We start from the raw sequence: 14,638 nt of genomic DNA, 5'->3' as shown, positions 1-14,638 counted from the left end.
TGGGGAAAAAATGAGGGGCTGCCCTGTCCACAACATGTCTTGTAATCCCTGTCTAAGCATGGCTATTTCAAACCCATTGCTCCATTGCCCATCCCATAACCCCTTTGGAAGAAAGGATGGCTTAGGACAGAAGACTTTGATTGTTTAGGCAAAACCAGTGAGGGTCACCTTCTGAGAGTAATCATCTCTGCTCCTGTAAAGCAAGAGGTCTGATAATCTTATGCTCTGTCACTCAAAGCCAGCGTTGCTCTCAGAGTGATGCTGCTTGAACTACCAGTCACATGACATGTCGCAAAAGAGAGACAGAGTAAAATAGTAGAATGCAATAGAGCATCCATACAACTATGAATACTGTAAATAAGCATTCAGCAATTATTCCATTTGTTCTATCTCAGTGGACTTTTGTAGCAAAAAAAAGCGGGAGGAGGATAAAGTGGGAAAATATGAGAGTCGTACAATGACAGCCAAACAATACTTGTACTGCCCAGATGAAAAATTTGAGCTGAGACTGAAGCAGGGTGGTTTCTTGTCCAAAAGCTAGGTCAGAATTAGTGAATGGGTTAGGACCATCATCTGTGTTTATTTGAAAACAGAGCTCTCACCCCATTTCCTTGGTTCCATAGGACTATCCTTCTGTTGGTCAGTTGATACTAAAACTTAAAGAAAATAATATCCAGCCCATTTTTGCTGTTACCAAAAAAGTGTACGATACATACGAAGTAAGTAAATCTCCAGTAACATAGACACTTTTGTAAATTATGTCACATGAACAAAGCAAATGTTGTTATGTTATGCTGCATGAAAGCTTATGAGATAATGTTTTTGGCATGTTTTATTGGTAGAAACTGAGCAAGATGATCCCCAAGTCTGCTGTAGGAGAACTGCAGGAGAATTCAAATAATATAGTTGAACTCATCCAGCGTGCTTATAATGTAAGTGTTATTAATCAAATCAAATGAAATCTTATTACACCATGTGAATTTATTGCACAACGCGCCCGCCCCACAAGTCTATCATACTATGTTGACATGAAGTTATTTTCCATTCAGGAGATAATCTTCTAAGATAACCTTCTTATCTTACTTAAGTTCACTTCCAGCTCATAGGCCATATACGACCCCTGGAAGCTTCCTGCAGTTCAACACATCTGTCTCTTTTTTTTTATTGAAAAGTTTTACAATACATTTTTGAATACAAAAAAACCCCCTCCTCCCCCTCCCCTCTCCCCTCTCCCCAACCCCTCCCTACCCTACCCTCCCCCCTCCCCGACCTCCCAGAGCTAAATACAGGGTATAAAATTACAAATAAACATAATAATATGCTAACAACAATAAAACATTAAATTCTATTGCACTTTAACTCACCATCGTCAAAATATTAATAAAATAACTACTAACTAGTTGTACATCATATAGATCCACTACTTATTCAAATGCTAAATGAAACTTTTTAGTCCCATATTTATTCTGAATATAATCAATCCATCTCCTCCATTCCACAATGTATCTCTGTTGCGATTGATCTTTCAAATACGCTGAAATCTTTGCCATCTCTGCCAAGTTAGAAACTTTTAAAGTCCACTCTTCTATAATCGGCAGTTCTTCCTTCTTCCAATATTGCGCTACTAAAAGTCTCGCTGCCGTAATTAAATTCAACATCAACTTAATATCTATAACAGTAGAATCTAATCTGATGTTATTTTGACTAAGTTCTTCCACTCTTTCGTCCAAACGCTCAATGCAAACGGCCATGCCTTGAAATGCAAGTAAGATGTCTGCCCTCATTTCTGTTAGCTTCTCATCCATAAGATCTGTAAGCTTCTCATCCATAAGTTCAACTAATTGTTGAGATTGCTTTTTCATAGCCTCTTGCAAAACATCCTGCAAATCTTTTACTGTCAAAGCTGGTGCAGGTGCAGGTGCAGGGGGAGGGGGCATTAAAGCCTGTAACGAAGATTGCTGCACAGGGGAAGCCCCCGCACTTCTAGGAACTTTAGATGATTTGGCAGCCATTTTCACCCACTCAATTCTGTTGCGCACTTTCACTTTTTAAAAATCTCCACAAAATCCACTGAGTTAAAGATCATATACTTGCTCTGACATGATTCTCCTGTACAGCTCTGCCTGCATCCAAGTAATCCAAAGTTCACTCTCGCTGGCAGGGATGGTTGCTGCATCCTGCTCTGCTCCAAAGCCCTGGAGCAGAGGTGTCCCGAGGTCCGGAGCAAACTCAGGCTTCGGGGGGGCTCAACCCTTCAACCACCAGAGTTTCAACTCTGGCGGTCTGGGAGAGCTCTACCCCTGCCTGGGCACTCACTCCCTCCTCTTCTCCCGAGGAGCGGGCTTCCGAGCCACCAAAACAGCTGATCGTCGCTGTTTTCGGCGGTTCTACGGAGCGACGGGGCTGACAGCCTAAATGGCTGCCGGCAATGGAGCCTTGCCACCCGGAAGCCCTCAACACATCTGTCTCCATCCATCCCTCACTTCCAGGTAGCCTGACAATCTGCTTACTTACTGGCAAGCTGCAGAAGGTCACTCTTGCAGTGAGGAAACAGAAAATCTCGTGGCTTCTCATTTTCTCCCAGTCTAGTACTTAAGGATGATAATGCCCTTTGTCAGTATTGGGATTTTAAAAAAAACATAATAGCTTCCTCCTTCCCTCCCCATCTAAGAGCTTAAAGCTAGTTCTTTTTTGAAATACATTTTGTATTGCTTTTGAAATAATAATAATAATAATAATAATAATAATAATAATAATAATAATAATAATAAGGAAAAAAGGAAGAAGCCCAAAAGGATATGCATTACCGTATCAAAAGGCTGTGTAAAAAACAACATGATAAATGCTTAAAATAAATGAAAATATATAACAAAAAAGATACTGTAAAGACCTACAATTCTCTATGTAATTGTTTAATACAAACATTATTTGTATTAGATAATGATATAATTATTATTTGTATTAGATAATTTGTATTAGATAATGATAGAATACATGTGGGGTGAGTGTGTAAGGAAGATCTATGTGTGTATTTGCATGCATGCAAAGCTGTAGCCCCAAAGATTTTGGTGTGGCCCTCGCAGTGAAAGAGAGTGCTAAGTCAGCTATTTATTTTACTCTTTGGAACTATGTGTAATTTACTAAAAAAAAGTGTCAGGCAGAAGAAGTAAAAGCAAAACAGCTGTTGGCTAGGATAACTATAGCTGAGCTTACCATTTGCTTGCCAGGTCAGGGAACAATGCATTCATTAGAGGGAGAGAAAATCCAACCATTTTCCAGAAACAAATGGAAGACAATGTAATTATAAGAAGATAGCGGTCAGTTGATCAGTGGATCATCACTTACAATAAGATATGTCATCAAAAAGAGAGACACCAAAATTCTTTGGGGTTGATTTTTTTCCCTATTCTATATGTAAGATGTGTAACATTGTGAACTTACAGGCAATAGTATCTTGTTTTATTTCCTCTGAATAATAAGACACAGGTTCTAGTCTTTCATCAAGTTTATTTTTATTTCATTTTAGGATTTATCTTCCAAAATTATTTTAGAACATAGCTCTGTGCCAAGCTCCATCAAAATCTCATATGATTCCTTCTGCCTTAATAACATACATACAAAGAATCAACCAAAAGGGGAATGCGACAATGTAAAAATAAAGGATAAGGTAGGGAGTAACTCATACATGGTTTCTGTTGAAAAGTATTTTGATTGTAATGTACATGAAAAGAAAAGGCTAGTTTCTCCATTTCAGAAAACATTTACAAAAAGTTTTTTATTTACGTACTAATTTATTTGATAAGCCTGTTTAACAAAGCTGTTAAAGATTCTGTTGAAAAGGTTTTTTTCCTTTGAACTTAAAAGATACTATGCTCTGATTAAAATTCCTACCCATTCCTTCTTTTTACGACAATGCAAATGACATAAAATTGTGGCACTTCCTTTCTTAAAATATATGGCTGAGTCCCTTAGAGACAGGTTCTTGACAAAATGTTACATCTGGAGACAATCTTTATTGAAGTTGTTTTTGTATAGGTGTGGTGGCAGTTGTTTTCCAAAGTACAGTTCCTGCTCAAGACAAATATACAGTAGAACAAAATGTAGCTTTTAAATACTGGAGCGCCTCTCTCTCTCTCTCTCTCTCTCTCTCTCTCTCTCTCTCTCTCTCTCTCTCTCTCTCTCTCTCTCTCTCTCTCTCTCTCTCTCTCTCTCTCTCTCTCTCTCTCTCTCTCTCTCTCTCTCCTAGTGCTTAATTAATGGACATATTAGAGTTCAGGACTGTTAAACAGGACTGTCTTTTTGACAATCCTTCCTACTCCAAAAACAAATAGGGACTGAGGTTAGTATGATTTATTGCTAGTTAGTGTTTATTACAATTCACATATAAAAACAAGTATGGTATCTGCTAAAGTGAAACTAAATTGCTGCTTTTACACATCTATAACTTATCCTGATTTATGTTTACATATTAACTCTATATATTAATTATGTGTTTGACCATTTTTTAAAAAATAAATCAGTCCCCATGCATGCTAATATGGTTATTTATTTATTTGTCAAATTTATACAGTTGCTTATCTCATAAAACAAGTGACTCTGGGCAATGTGTAACAAGCTAAAAACAGTTAAACTAAATACAGAAGTATTATTATTATCATTCAAAACATTAAAAGCTATAAAAATCAAAGTTTAAAAGAAGGAAATATTGGGCAAAGGGATGTTAATAATGTAGCATTTCTCTCAAAGTCTTTTTTTTTTACAGATTACCTTCCAAGTGCAAATTACAGCAACATCATGCATTGAAAATCAGACTCTTACTCTGCAGCCTTTTGGTTTCTCAGACTTCACCACTGTACATTTATACAGTCGGTGCAACTGTGAATGTGATGAGGAATTACCAAATGAATCCGATTGCAATGGACAAGGGACTATCACTTGTGGGATTTGCAGGTAATCTAACTATTTTAGCAACACAAGTCATATATTTGCAATTGAGAACCAGTTTGGTCTAGTGTTTAAGGCACCGAGCTAGAAAGCAGGAAACCATAAGTTCAAGTTCTGCTTTATCCATGAAAACCAGCTGAATGACTTTGGGCTCTCAGCCCATCTCACAGGGTTGTTGTTGTGTGGAGGAAGGTGTTTTGGATATTTGTAAAAATAATAAAGACGGGGTATAAATAAATAATGGGATTAGAATTTCTGCGTTACCCAAAGCGGTCATATATTGCAACATCATGTTCCTGTATCACTTAGTGACAGCAATATCAGCAGGTCCAGTTGCCATTGTAACTCCAGGACTGTTTAGGTCATTAAGCAGGAAGAGGCGGGAATTTTGAGCAAGGAGTGCAGGGTGATGCACAGATGTCATGAGACAGTACACAGATACTGCAGGTAGGTACTATAGAGGGTATGTGCAGATGCCGCAGAGGATGAGGGATGCTGAAAGGAGGTGCTGCAGAGTGCTGGCAGGTGGTTGTGCTATGGATTATGGGGTCCCTGGAGCTTTGTGAGCTTGATTATTCTTTTGCAGACACTTCATTACCAAACTAGGTAACATCATCAGCTCTAGAAGGCAGTGGAGGTTGCTCTCATTTTATATATATTTATTAGTGGCTTACTCAGTCAGTGTTGATAGGAGTGATCTTGGTGGTTCCTTGTTTAGGCTGTTGTTTACTTGTTTGACTTGTTTGACTGAGTCTGCGGTGCTTTGATTGAGATATTATGTACTTCTTGATTGTTGGTCTAATATTAATCTTGGTATTAATCTCTGCACATCTGGGTGTTGATTGCTGGTGAGGAGGTGTTTGGGTCTTTTGGGTTCCTTCTTGGCTTTTTGACTGTCCCCTTTGAATGGTATGTGGATGCTGTTTATCTCTATGTATTATTGATATCTGTTTTGTCTCTGTCAGGGTTCCAGGAATTCTCTAGCATTTTTGGAATTGGCTTGGTGTAGGATGTTCACAGTTTCCCAATTGAAACCATGATTAAATCTGTCCTTCTGTTGTAAAAATAAGAAGTTTTCCTCATGTCTTCTGAACGCTAGTTGGTGTGCATAGATGTATTCTGCTAATCTTCTGCCTTTTATAGTTTGAGTAGTTTGGTTTTCCCTTTTCCAGCATGTCTCCAAGGATGTAATCTTCATGAGGATTGTTGGCCTTTCTATGTGCTCTTGTGTGCTGGTCTGTTCTAATTGTTCCTTGAGGTTTTCCACAGTGTACTGATATTTGTTTAGTCTGAGGTGTGCAACCATGATCATGAGCCATATAATTTTCTGCTTACTTTCTTGGGCTATTTTCCATCCAGCTGTGCAGTTCATTGGAGGTTTGTCTTTGACACTGGTGGGCAGGGCATGCACCTGTAACCGCCAAGACCCCTTCTACCATCACTGACAAGCAAGCCACTAGTGACTAGTGCGTAAAAAAGAGCAAACCCCACTCCATCAGAAACCCAAGCTCAGAGAGCACCACAGCTGTACCCTAAGGTACAAATATTCTCAGTGGTAGGATTCAAATGTGTGAACAACCAGTTCTCTGTGTGGATGCTGCTTCCGGAAGTCCATTCTGGGCCTGGGCAACAAAAGATTAGCTACCGGTTCTGCCAAAGTGGTGTGAACTGGCTGAATCCCATCACTGTCCTTACTTCCTTGTGAGGACAATTAACCAGTGGAACAGCTTGCCACCAGAAATTGTGAGCACTCCAACACTGGAGGTTTTTAACAAGAGACTAGACAATCACTTGTTTGAAATGGTAAAGGTTCTCCTGCTCAAGCAGGGGGCTGGACTAGAAGACCTCCAAGGTCCCTTCTATTCTATTCTATTCTATTCTATTCTATTCTATTCTATTCTATTCTATTCTCTTCTCTTCTCTTCTCTTCTCTTCTCTTCTCTTCTCTTCTCTTCTCTTCTCTTCTCTTCTCTTCTATTCTATTCTATTCTATTCTATTCTATTCTATTCTATTCTATTCTATTCTATTCTATTCTTCCTATGAAGTATCTCAAACTTCATAGGAGTTTCAAGCTCCTCAGGAAGCAGGAGCAACTTGTGGGAGTGAGTTGCAACCTTCCCTGCTCATTACCCTGTTGACTTTGTTGTGGGAAGCCAGCAAGAAAGGTTGCAAATGATGATTATATGACTATGGGGGGGTGCTATAATGGTCGGAACTTCAAGAAACAGTTGTAAATACTGTCAACGTTGTGACAAACTGAACTGAAACCATTTTTCATTTTGTCTTCATTGCCACAGTTTAGTTTAGAGATTTTAGATGAAGGAGGGGGAAGGGGGATGTTAAGTTTCTCAGCCATAATAATACTTCTGTATCATTCTGTATCATTCTGTGTGAGAATCAAGGTCAGCCCTGATAAGGGTTTTGGCGGGCTGAAAAGCTGGGAGGAGATCCTGCGTTTTGAAATAATTGGTGAATGTGATTTATAACAGCAATAACCACAATTTGTTATTTTGTAGCCTGAGGCAGGTGATTTCAGTCTTGGGTTCACCTATGTAAGTGCCCATACTTTGTTTCCTAAATAAAATGTTCTTTAAGGAAGAAATCTTTGCCTTGAAGTTCTTTTAAATGGTTTCATCTATCAGAACCATGACAAGTACTTCTTGTTCAGTGCCACTGTAACTTTGAATGGTCACTGAAAAAGTGGTTATAACTTGAGGACTATCTGTACATCCATATTTTCATGCAGTCTGTCTTTCAAAAACTGCTCTTATAGAAAAAAAAAGCTTGCTTGAATTTTTCAAGGTAAGGAATTTAACTTGAGAACAATAAATAGCAATAAAAAACATTTTGGGGAGGGCTCATGGTCTCCCAGTTTCTAGACTTGTACCTTAATCACTACATCAAACTGGCTCTCTGAGTACCTAGCTAGCAAATATTTCATACTAAATCATTTTCTTATCAAATTCACAAATCTTCTGGGTAATTTTTATTTAATACATGCATACTATACAGAAACCTTTTTAAAAATGTAAAACATAAACTTATGAAAGAAAGTGGAAATGAAAAATATCTGATTGTATATATTTAGAAATGTAATATTTGCCTGAAGCCTTTGGGACTGTTGCAAGTGAATTCAAATAGAAGTTTACTAACCTGAGAACAATTATGTAATCTGTACAGTCTGAGCAGCAGAGGTATCAGTGGGCTGGATCCTGACTAAAAAGAAATTAGTAGAATAATTCTATGCCTCTCCATCCAGAAGTAGGAATCCTTCTGTCAGAATCCATTGATATCACATTGATAAATGTATGGTTAAAATATTGTGCCTACCGGGATTCTGCCATACTGGTAGAAGGAGGAGGGATTGTTTATTCAGTCTATCTGTAGCTGCTTTCAAAGAACCTTTGATCTGGGGGAACAAAGGGGGGGGAAGTGATCTGTCTGTTGGGGCTGTAAGAAGAAGGCAATCAACAAAGGAATGCACAAAGTTCCTTTCTTCCCACGGAAGGACCTGACAACCAAATTGATGGGATCCTAACCAAATGGAGTTTTGAAGGGAGTGGGTTGAACCGGGAATACTTATATAGATTTGAAATGTGACTCAAGACCAGATCCTGTCTGATATCTCCACAACCAACCTTATTCTTAATAAATTTTTTCCTTTCGGACAACTTGGCTCCAAGAGTCCTTATTTTCCTAAGATGTGAATTGGGGTGGGTCCTGACACCTTCTTTGATGAGTATATGTGGATGCAGACTGTATAGTAGCAGATTATAAATACAGATAAAGGAAACTGTAGTTGAAAATAAGGTTAATCATAATAACGATGCTTGCTAACTCTATTCTTCGATGTTGAATATGTCTTTTCTCATGCCAGATGCAAAGCTGGCTATGTCGGAAAGAACTGTGATTGTAAGACTGGAGGCAAAACCAGGAAGGAACTGGAAAAAACTTGTAGAAAGGACAATTCTTCAGTCATTTGTTCTGGCCTGGGAGATTGTGTATGTGGACAATGCATTTGCCATACTATGGTAGATTCCAAAAAGCATATTTATGGTCCCTTCTGTGAATGTGACAACATGAACTGTGAACTTCACAATGATCTAGTGTGTGGAGGGGAAGGTAAGTGATTGATGAAAGCTGAGTATGAAAATACCAAATTTATCTCCTCTGGCCTTTAATATTATTACTCCAGACATTCTTACTATAAGCTGTAAAACATATGATTCCCATTACACAGAGTTATTTTTCTGCATTTTACAAAGAGCTGTATAAATAGCCATTTGATCCACACTGTATAATTTGAAAGTAAATCAGCTGATATCCATATACCTAGGATGAATTTTTGTGTTCCTATAAATAAATATTGACTATTTCCTTTAGAATATTGTTTATTTCACAGTTTTTGAACATCCAATTTGCCAGAGACAAGTTCTTGCATTGAGGATCACTGCAGCATTTTTCATATGATGCCCAGAATTCCAGGGCTTCTGTACCTGCAGTGGATCACTTGTGAATGGCTGGCCATGTGCAGCAGAATGCTGGCCTGTATTTAGTAACCCTTTCTAGATGTTATGTGTCAAGGACAGATGCAAAGAAATGCTTTTGGCCCTAACCTCTCCAATTTCTCTTTTCAGAAAGAGGTGTTTGTGACTGTGGGAAATGTAAATGTAACTCAAAATATGATGGCACTGCCTGTCAGTGCCTAGCTTCAACAGATAAATGCCGGAATAAATATGGGAATGTGTGCAGTCTCCGGGGGGAATGTCAGTGCAATACATGCAAATGTAATGGACACTATCAGCCCCCTCATTGTGAGGAGTGCCCAAGCTGCCCATCTCCCTGTGCCAGATATATGTAAGTGATATGCGGGAACTGTCTACTTTGATCCAACTCCTTATCCTCATTTAATTTCACTTTGCTATTTGTAACGTACAGATCAATCAGCCTGACATCATTACCTGGAAGATCCTGGAAAAGATAATCAAATACTTTAAAACCAGCAAAGCTATTACTGGAAGCCAGCATGGGTTTTTCAAAAAGAGATGATGCAAGACAAATCATATTGAATTATTTGACAAAATGACTAAAATTAGTGGACCAGCCCAATGCTACAGACATAGTATACTTGGACTTCAGTAAGACACTGACATAGTAGACCACAACCTTTTTCTTGGTAACTACCTTGAGATAAATCGCATCCACCTGATGGATTCATAACTGACTGAGCAAACACATTAACATGCAGTCCTCAATGGAACTACATCCACATGGACGAAGCATGCAAGGTTCTGTCTTAGGCCCAGTTACTCTCCAACATTTTCATAATTGATTTAGATGAGGGGTGAGAAGGGGAACTCATCAAAAATGCAGATGACACCAAGCTGGCAGGAATAGGCAGCACTTTAGAAGACAGGGCCAAAATCCAGAAGGATCTTGACAGACTTGAATGTGGGCCCTATCCAACAACATGGAATTCAGTGGTGAGAAAGGTAAGATTTTATACTTAGGGAAGAAAAACCAAGTGTACAAGTAAAGAATAGGTGGTACTTGGCTCAACAGCAGTAACTGTTAGCAGACATGTCAAACTTGTGATGTCACATGACATCGCGCAACGTATCGGGACAATTTTGCCATTGCCGGCAATGGGGTGGGGGCGGCTTCTGCAAGACGCATCCGGCCCACGGGGCAGCAGTTTGACACCCCTGTGTTAGAGGGATCTAGTAGTCCTAATGGACAACCACTTAAATGTAAGCCAAAAGTGTGCTGCAGCTGCCCAAAAAGGCAATGCAGTTCTAGGTTGCATCAACAGAGGGATCGTATTACATGAAGTGTTAGTGCCATTTTATACTGCTTTGGTAAAATCACACTTGAAATACTGCATCCACTTTTTGTCACTATAATACAAAAAAGATGTTGAGACTCTAGAAATGGTACAGAGAATGGCAACAAAGTAGATTAGGGAGCTGGAGGCTACAACATGAAGAATGGTTGCAGGAACTGGGTATGTCTAGGCCAGGGGTCTTCAAACCAGACCCTTTTATGACTCATGGACTTCAATTCCCAGAATTCCTCAGCCAGCATGCCAATTCTGGGAGTTGAAGTCCATGAGTCATAAAAGGGCTGAGTTTGAAGACCCCTGGTCTAGTCTAATGAAGGGAAGGATGAGGGATGATATATGACAGCAATCTTCCAATATTTGAGGGGCTGTTGCAGAGAAGAGGGTGTTAACTTATTTTCTAAAGCACCTGAAGACAAGACAAGATGGAAATTTATCAAGGAGAGATCCAACTTAGAACTAAGGAAAAATTTTCTGACAGTGAGAACAATTAATTAATTGATTAATCAATTAATCAATTAATTACCTCCAGAAGTTGTGGATGCCCCATCACGGAAGGTTTTTAAGAAAAAATTGAACAGCCTTTTGTCCAGAATGGTATAGGGCAAACATGTCAAACTTGCAACGTCACCTGACGCTGTGCAACTTATCGGGACAGTTTTGCCAGCAATGGGGTGGGTGTGGCTTCCAGATGACGCGTCCGGCCCATGGGCCGGGAGTTTGACACCCCTGGTATAGGGTCTCCTGCTTGAACAGGGCATTGGACTAGAAGATTTCTTTTTTTTTTTTTTTATTGAAAAAGTTTTAAAATACAATTTTCCTTTGGACTAGAAGATTTCAAAGTCCCTTCCAACTGTTATTCTGTAGCAATGGAATCCTAAAGGAATTTGCTACCTTATTCCATGACTTCTAGATTTACTTAGGAGCCTTTGTTGAAGGTCACTGTCAGAAATCCTTTGCGAGTAAAAGTATCAAAGGAATTTGAGACAGACTGAGCTGCAGTAAACATTTTGCTTGCGCACTTCTTTCCTTTAGTGTTGCTGAAAAGAGAAATTGAGCTACGTTCATTTCTTTTTTTAGATTGTACAGTATCTGACATTTAAGTACAAAGGAAAAATTCTGCAGCTAGTCTTCATAAGATCATTGTTTGTTAAACTAGATTACATCCACTAGCCATATTAAAATTAGCTAGAGTTTAAGGTTGGAAAATGATTTAAAGTATAATTAATTATCCTTCTTCAGACACATTTTGCAAACATGAAGCTTGCTGGAAAAGATTCTAATGATGGAAAGAAAGAGAAGAACAGGATGACCAGTAACAAGATGAATCAGGTTAGGGACAGATTATCATAGAGAAAATCTGTGTGGTTGCCAAGATTTGACATTGACTTGATAGCATATAATCAGTTTATCAATAGTTAATCTAATAGGAAATATTTTCTTCAAAATAACAGAAAAACAGAGTTGGAAGGGATCTTAGAGGTCTTCTAGACCAACTCTCTACTAAAGAAGAAGACTTTATACCATTCTGGACAAATGGCTGCCCAAACTCTTAAAAACCATCCAGTGATGGAGCACCCACAACTTCTGGAGTCAAGCCATTCTACTGATTAATTATTCTCATTGTTAGGAAATCTCTCTTACTTCTAGGTTGGATCTTTCTTTCATATGTTTCCACCCATTGCTTCTTGTCCTGCCTTCAGCTCCTTTGGAGAATAAATCAGTCCCCTTTTCTCTGTGGCAAACCCTTAGATATTGGAACACTGCCATCGTGTCACCCTTTGTCCTTCTCTTCATTAGCTATCAGTTTCTCTTCATTAGCTATCAGTTAAATGCTTTGAATAAATTTTACAGTAGCAATAATGCAGCAAAATTATTTTTCTATCATTACATCTAATTGTTTTTTTAAAAAGTATGTTGCTGATAGTTCATAGGCCTTTGGGTATATAAGTATCTTGATCTATAAATGCAAATGAAGGTGATTGAACAGTGCTTAGTGAAAACTAATAGCACCTATAGGAATGTTGACACCACCAGAAACTTTCCTACCTTAATCTGGCTAAGTAAACTTTTAACCTTTGAGGTAGTGACTGGGGTAGTGATTGTAACCTATCAAACATAATGTAAATGGAAGTAAATTTCCTTTTTGGGGGGGTGGAGGGAAATAGGATAAACAGCTCTGGGTTCATTCTGTCAAATATTTCCTGCTATAATACTTTAAAATTTAATTGTAACTCTCTTCTTGATAGACTGAGCAAGTTATTGCCAAGCTTTGTGTATCATTATACTTTTTTATGTTTAAGCGATGCCTTTTGCAGGTATTCCTTGACTAACAACCATTTGTTTAGTGATCATTTGAACTTACAATGCACTGAAAAAAGTTACTTATGATAGTTTTTCACACTTCTGACCATTGCAGCACCCCCGTGGTCACATAATCAAAATTCAGATGCTTGGCCATTGGCATGTATTTATGACGGTTGCAGTGTCCTGGGGTGTGTGTGTGTGTGTGTGTGTGTGTGTGTGTGTCACAGGATCACCTTTTACGACCTTCCAATAAGCAAAGTCAATGGGAAGGCCAGATTCACTTAACTGTGTTACTAACTTAGCAACTGTAGTGATTCACTTAACAACTGTGGCAAGAAAAATTGTAAATCAGGGCAAAACTTGCTTAACAACTGCCTTGCTTAGCAACAGTTGTGGTCATAGGTCGAGGATTACCTGTAATGTCTTTTTCCACAATAACAGACTGCTGCTTCTTCTTCAAACTTACTCTTGCTGTATACTAGCTCATATTTTCTTAGCAGCTATACATTCATGTTTAAACCAGGGCTTTGATTTAGAAGAACAAATTCAAATTCGCGTTGTTCTCTTAAAAATCAAAGACCTTCAAAGGCATGATAAGATCTGAAGCAATTCTAAAAATGCATTTGATCACCTGATGTGGATACAGAAATGAAGACATTCATCAATACTTTAGAACAGGGGTATCAAACTCGCAACGTCACGTGACGTGTTGCTAGGTAACAGAACTTTTTTTCCATTGCCAGCAGTGGGGTGGGCGTGGTTTTGACATGACGCAACCGGCCCACAGGCTGGCAGTTTGACACCTCTGCTTTAGACAGATCACTAGTCCACCATACTGTATATGCATGGGGCATTCCCTTTCAACTGATCAGAAAGAGATGTAGGTAGGAAGGCAGGCAGGCAGACAGACAGACAGATAGACAGACACCGGTAAATAGATAGAGATAGATGATAAGTAGAGTATAGGTATAGATATATATGTCATGTCATGTCATGTCATGTCATGTCATGTCATGTCATGTCATGTCATGTCATGTTATGTTATGTTATGTTATGTTATGTTATGTTATGTTATGTTATGTTATGTTATGATGTTATAATACATTCCCAAGCTATCATGCTGAGAATCAATATGATCAATAGCTTATCATTTCTGATTTATTGTCAAGAGTGAAAATTTGGCAGCTATGTGCCTCTCTGTTTTCATCTTGCCATTAGAGTAAGGGCGGAGGAGTTTTGCTTTTGAATGGGTTAGTTAGAGAAATGAAACCTCTCCAGTTCTACGGAAGAGAACTTGTTTACATGAGCTACATAGACATCTGGGGGGGGGGGGTTGGCTGGGAAAGTCATTGTTATATGCATCTGATGCCTTGGGATAGAATAGAATAGAGTAGAGTTGGAAGGGAGCTTGAAGGTCTTCTAGTCCAGCCCTCTGCTTAAGAAGGAGAACCTATACCATCTCAGACAAGTGATTGTCGAGTCTCTTCTTAAAAATCTCCAGTGATGGAGCGCCCACGATTTCTGGAGGCAAGCTGTTCTACTGGTTA

The 14,638-nt window shown here is 38.8% G+C and overlaps 1 protein-coding gene across 2 annotated transcripts in view; it reads left to right on the top strand.

The window, feature by feature from the left end:
- Positions 1–14,638, top strand: part of ITGB2 (integrin subunit beta 2) — a 42,624-nt gene that overhangs the window by 19,212 nt on the left and 8,774 nt on the right. For both annotated transcript variants that reach the window (XM_081341002.1, XM_081341003.1), the window contains 6 exons: positions 624–719; positions 843–932; positions 3,527–3,667; positions 4,763–4,950; positions 8,823–9,067; positions 9,583–9,802. In XM_081341002.1, coding sequence (XP_081197128.1) covers positions 624–719; positions 843–932; positions 3,527–3,667; positions 4,763–4,950; positions 8,823–9,067; positions 9,583–9,802 — 980 coding nt within the window. The remainder of the gene's footprint in view (positions 1–623; positions 720–842; positions 933–3,526; positions 3,668–4,762; positions 4,951–8,822; positions 9,068–9,582; positions 9,803–14,638) is intronic.

Source organism: Vipera berus (genome assembly GCF_964194415.1).
Source record: "Vipera berus genome assembly, chromosome: 1".
NCBI lineage: Eukaryota > Metazoa > Chordata > Lepidosauria > Squamata > Viperidae > Vipera > Vipera berus.
The sequence above is the reverse complement of the archived record's forward strand: the minus strand, read 5'-3'. Positions and strand labels throughout refer to the sequence as shown.